This window comes from Branchiostoma lanceolatum, chromosome 13 (assembly GCF_035083965.1).
Source record: "Branchiostoma lanceolatum isolate klBraLanc5 chromosome 13, klBraLanc5.hap2, whole genome shotgun sequence".
Taxonomy (NCBI): domain Eukaryota; kingdom Metazoa; phylum Chordata; class Leptocardii; order Amphioxiformes; family Branchiostomatidae; genus Branchiostoma; species Branchiostoma lanceolatum.
The window spans coordinates 3,010,174-3,015,673 of NC_089734.1; the positions used below are offsets into that span (position 1 = coordinate 3,010,174).

At 43.6% G+C, this 5,500-nt stretch overlaps 1 protein-coding gene across 1 annotated transcript; it reads right to left on the bottom strand.

Annotated features, from left to right (window-relative positions):
• Positions 1 to 946: 946 nt before the first annotated feature.
• LOC136447432 (kelch-like protein 24) lies at positions 947 to 4,942 on the bottom strand. The gene is made up of 2 exons (XM_066446346.1): positions 4,772 to 4,942; positions 947 to 4,511 (listed from the first exon to the last, which is right to left on the bottom strand). The coding sequence occupies exons 1-2, from the start codon at positions 4,793 to 4,795 to the stop codon at positions 2,682 to 2,684; spliced, it is 1,854 nt and encodes a 617-aa protein (XP_066302443.1). The 5' UTR covers positions 4,796 to 4,942; the 3' UTR covers positions 947 to 2,681.
• Between the last annotated feature and the right edge of the window lie 558 nt (positions 4,943 to 5,500).

Below are 5,500 nucleotides of genomic sequence, written 5' to 3' on the forward strand. Positions count from 1 at the left end.
ACAATAATCTCATTGATCACAATCATTGTATATGATACATCGCATGGCAACATGTACAGCAATCCTGGTAACTGATCTGTACTGTACGGCACTGTAATGCCTGCTGAAAAAAATAGCTAGAGCAAGAGACCAATGTGACCAACATTTAAATTCACAATGATTTGGCGCTCTGCCTCTTGATATGTTTTGTCGCTACTATCACAAGGCATGGAAGACATGTATGTAAAAACGTAACGGCGGAACCTTTGTAAAATCAACTAGCCCTGGACCAGTCTCATTTTGTTATGGACATTATCAAGAAGAAGCGTAGAGAAGAACTGAAATCTACAGAATCTTTGAAACAATGCTATTGCTTCACTCTTGTGACCCACATGATATAGAAAAAAGTTTTCACATTGACAAGACATGAATCAAAAAGGTAACAGTTAGTTTAAGGCGCATGTCCATGGCCATTCCAAGAACATGGTAGAATTTACTGTACTAAGGTCTGCATGAATTGCGCCCCTGGTGGCCGTCTAACTAACGACAACCACTGGGAGGCGGTCCCGTTATAAAGCAGAGTTTTAGTTTGTGTGTTACACAGACTGATTATAACGAGAACACGGTAAAAACGGACTTAAATGAAGAAACAACGCTGGAAACTATGACATCAGACTGATCTTACTGTGGCAAACGGTTATTAGAAGCAAGCAACGAAAGTCGGACATCAATAAAAGCACAATGCATTGCAAACTGACATTCATGTCTCTCATTACGTCATCCATTCGTGGAAACCGTCACCCTGCTCCAGCTAATGTGCATCACGATGATTCCACTCTCGAACTGTCTTTACAAGCAGACACCATAGACAGTTGCAACACGTCGTGTACCTCATGCAGCCATGAAGAAAAAAAAAAGCTTAAAAAATCTCGGCCATGAACGGTTAAAGGCGTGACCGAATATCGTCTTCAGTTCGCTGATGCTTTATTGCTGTTACTATAAATGCAGAAATGTTCTGGTTTAATGTACCTCAGGAATTTCAGAGTCATACCAGTGGCACGTTTTCCTTACATTTTTGTATTGTCAGGATGTCTTGTTCACATATACAATGTAGGAACAGACTCCTGTATATTAAACCTACATATTGTAGAGACGAAATACGTTCACAATGTAACGTTACCTTGATATAACATGTCACCTATTGTTGCATGACCTAACTCTACTGTGTTCCTCTAGTAACTTTGCGAGTGTTATGTTGTTGATTGACATGTTTATGCATCATTCTACGAAAACCTGATGTACGTGTTGCTCTCCAATTCAAAGAGTAGATTGTAGTCATTTTGAATATGTGTCCAGATAGAGGTTGCATGATCTTCATTTACTATGTTCCTCTAGTAGTTCGAATTCGTGATTGTTATGAAGTTGAAAGAAGCATGTTTGTGAATCATCATTTTATCGAAGTCTTGCACATATGTACATAACGGTTTCCCGAGAGTAGATCGTACTTAGATATGTGGCCAGGTGTTGCATGATTTCCATTTATTTAGCTCCTCTTGTCTTGCTGAATTGTGATTGTTGTAATCAATAGGTGAGACGCTCCCATACCTTAAGCTTGGGAGTCTATCTACACAATTATCTGTATGGTTTCAATAAGACTTTGTCATCTTTCTTTGAACAGACAAGCTTGTAGAGAAATAGAAAGAATAATATCCATGTGCTTTTTAATCTAAACTTTGCGTACATGTATATATATCCGACAAAGATCAATTCAGCATGCCCTAGTTTTAGTACCATTTGTGTCATCATGTATATGAATTCAAAGTACAGTGATGTACTGAAAGTAGGGCGAGGCCAACTTGGGCTCGGCTCTTTGGTTCTGACAAATGTCAACTGAAATTAAATCAATTTGAAATATTCTAGCGCTAACTGAAATAAGGTTATGTTATAATTATATGCACATGTTGATTGGTGCCACATCTTCCCTTCTAAAGGGACATTGGGAGAGATTTCAATACTTTTGTTATTGTTTTCCTGAATGTTCAATATAATTGTGAAAGTAAATCATCGTCTGTGTTTGATTTGTAACAGTTTATTAGATAGAAATAATCAAAAATTAAATATTAGAATAAACATCTTACATTGAAATTATAAACAAGAAACAAATATAAGTGTATACACACCTTACACAGAAAAGATCATTGACAAAAATCAAATATCTATAGACCTATCTTACACGGAAATCATCACAAAGATATCATAACCGGAAGTTCTCCTGCAGTACCATGGAAAGATGCTAGGTAGCCCATCATTGAAATCGAACTCGTTTTGCCAACACTTACTCTCTCCTTTCCTTTTTCATCCTGTCGGACGATCGGTCCAGCGTCGATGGACTCAGCATGCAATGTTGAATTTCTTAAACACTGTTCTTGTGTTGAGCCCTTGACGTGAACAAGAAGGCAGGGTATAGTGATGACAGCTACTAAAGGTACAGACACTTACTAACATACCAAATATCGTAAAAATTCATCCACTGGACCCACACACATACCAAGCAGATGGTGGGAGGGAAAATCACAGCATTTAAACATGTCCAAATGTATGAGAACATATATATTACTCAACTAATATTGAACCGCCTTTGACGTAATAAGCAATTACAATGCCCCAATGAGAAGTTAATAATGTCCTGATTGAAGGTCCTCCTACTTCAAGTTGAAGTTTTTCAAAATGGTCACACACCCAGATACACTGTAGTTCTTCATTGCCAGTTTATCAAGCTGTTCCATCGTGTCTGTGAGCGGATCATACACCAGTGCAACATCGGTGTTGAATGACCCGTTTTGCCAATCCTCATGGAAATTCTCTCCTAACTGGATGATGTAGAGTTTTCCAGTGCACTCTGTAATGGTAAACAGAACAGGACGCTCAGGCCAGTTCAGGCGATGTTTCAGACGTATCCACGTGTCGCTGTGGGGCTTGTAACACAAGAAGGATGGTGCATCCTCAGAGGGACCTGGTCCCACAATGTAGATATCAGACTGTACCACAGCTGCCGTGACCCACCGCATGGCTTCAGGAAGGGATGACATGTGCCTCCAGTCTTCATTTGCGTCGCTAAACGCACAACTCAAGACTTTCGAGCAGCCCTCTCCAGAGGAAGTGACTCCTCCTATGACGTACATTTTGCCGTCCACTGACACGGCCGTGTGGTTCCATAGCCTCTCAGGAAGGCAGGCACTACACAGTGACCAGTTGTTGCTTGCTGGGCTGTACACTTCAACACAGTTGAGAACTTCTCTATCGGATGACCCTCCAATAGCATACACCTTACCATGCAGAACAGATAGTGTATGGAAATACCGTGGGGCATTCATGGCAGCTACCGCTTTCCAAAGTCCGACATGGGGCTCGTATATCCATGTATCACCCAGAGTTTCCCTAGATAGAGTCCCCCCAGATATCATAATGTTGTTTCCAACTGTTGTGACAGCAAAATCTTCAAAAACAGGGCTGTCCAAATCAGCTGCAGTAGGTTCGGGTAGTTCACAGAGGTTGATCCAACCTGCATACTGATAATCCGGGTTGTAGTAACATGCAGTCGGTTGCCAGGGTCGTTCTTCGTGACCTGGCCTGGCCTGGTTTCCAACGACCACAACAACGTAGGACAGGCCCGATACTTTCCTGGGTTTGGTGCGCTGGGAAGAGATCTCTTCCGGGGTGAGGCTGTAGAGTCGCGCTTCGCGGAGGAAGGCTTGGATCTCCGGTGAGGACGCCACCATGCCGTTAGTCTCCACCGTCTTCAGAAGGAACACGGGATCCATGAACGGAAACCGCACGTGGGCCATGACCTTGGGAAGCGCTTTTGTACGCTCTTCGCTGTCGTGACTCACCCAGGCCATCACCGCGTTGTACACGGTCTCCTCTTTCTCAGCGTTCAAGTCGTCGTCTGAGATGTACCTGCACAGCTCCTCAGAAGTTAGCTGCAGGAACTCCTCTTGTTTTACCACTTCGAGGAACTTCTTCAGGACATACTTCCTTGCTGCTTTGAGAAGCTGTTGGCACGACATGGTATCAGCAAACTGAAGAATCCCGAGACAGTTGGAGGGGTCCAGCTGCCTCTGCAAGAAGTCTGCGCAAGCATCCTTGATGGGCAAAACTTGCAGCAGATTGGAGGCTTCCAGGAGAGACTGCGCATTTTCCTCTGTGATGGTGACTTTTGCTGTGTAAGCAAAGTCCACCACCGCTTTCATTGCTTCGTAACCGACCTGCCAGATCTGTATTTTCTCTACTTGACTCTCGGTGGTGTCACGGCAGAACATGGCCTCAAAGTACTCGCTGCAGCTGGACAAGACCGCGCGGTGACAGGGGATCTCGTGGCCGCCCACGCACAGCTTGGTGTCAACAAGCTTGCCGTGAGTTCGCAGGTTTTCCAGGCCCTGGAGCACCTTGGAGGCATGCGAACTGCAGTATGAGACCACTGAAGTGTCAGCCATGACGTCACTCATCACTGCAGCAGTACTGTAGTCACTGTTCTGAAACAGTGAATCATTCTGAATCTGTGATTTCAAGAATATCTAAATGTTACTAACGTTACAAGTTTGACATCGCAAATTGTCAAAGTATATCAAAATCTGGAATCAGGTGGAGTCGGAAATACTACCAACTAGTACTAACGTTACATTCTCAAAATCTTTACTGCGCCGCCCCCGACCGCCCCCGACCGCCCCCGACCGCCCCCCCCCCCGGAAAGTTTCCGTAATTCTTTATTATGATCTTTCGTTAAAAAACTAACCTTATCTGTAGATAATAGGAACATATGCACACGTTTACTTCGAAGTCTGTTTAGTAGACCTGGAAGAATCAGCCAAGACAGTCAAACAGGGGTCGGAAGTTTCCCGGCCAAGTGTCCCGGCCGACCACACAGATCAGGGAAACCGGAAGTGTGAAAATTGCAGTCGACACGGTTCAAAAGAGACGCTCTATGGCTGACCTCAGTACTGCACCTGGAGCTCATAAGCCCATTGCAAACTCGTTTATTTACGCGGTAAATACCCCACAAGGTGGCACTAACAGCCATGCAAACCAAAGTTGTTGTGCCAAGACCATTTAGCCCTATTTTCTGTGCAAAGGAGTCTCCCGTTACAAGTTTTGTGTTTAGATCGACAGTCCGTTGTATGTTTACTAACTGTACAATCAGGCATGGTACGCTTTGACCTTTGGCCTTCCTTACTGACGGAGTGTCCGAGTGTCCTATCATCTCAGTGTCCTGGTTATCCAGATAGAAATCATGCAGCACAGTATAACCGACTGTCGATCCAAACCACAATAGACCTTCCCGTAATCTACAACTTCCGCTGTTTATGCACCTAAAGTAGGGCTTGATGCAGTTTCGTGGGCCTTTATAACGAAAATGCACTACTGCCTCTTAGTAACTCAACTCTTTGTTTTCCCTTTTAAAGGCTAAAAACTAGCACGGTTTGGTAATAAGGCAAAATGTTCAAACATTTGAGAAACAGAGAAC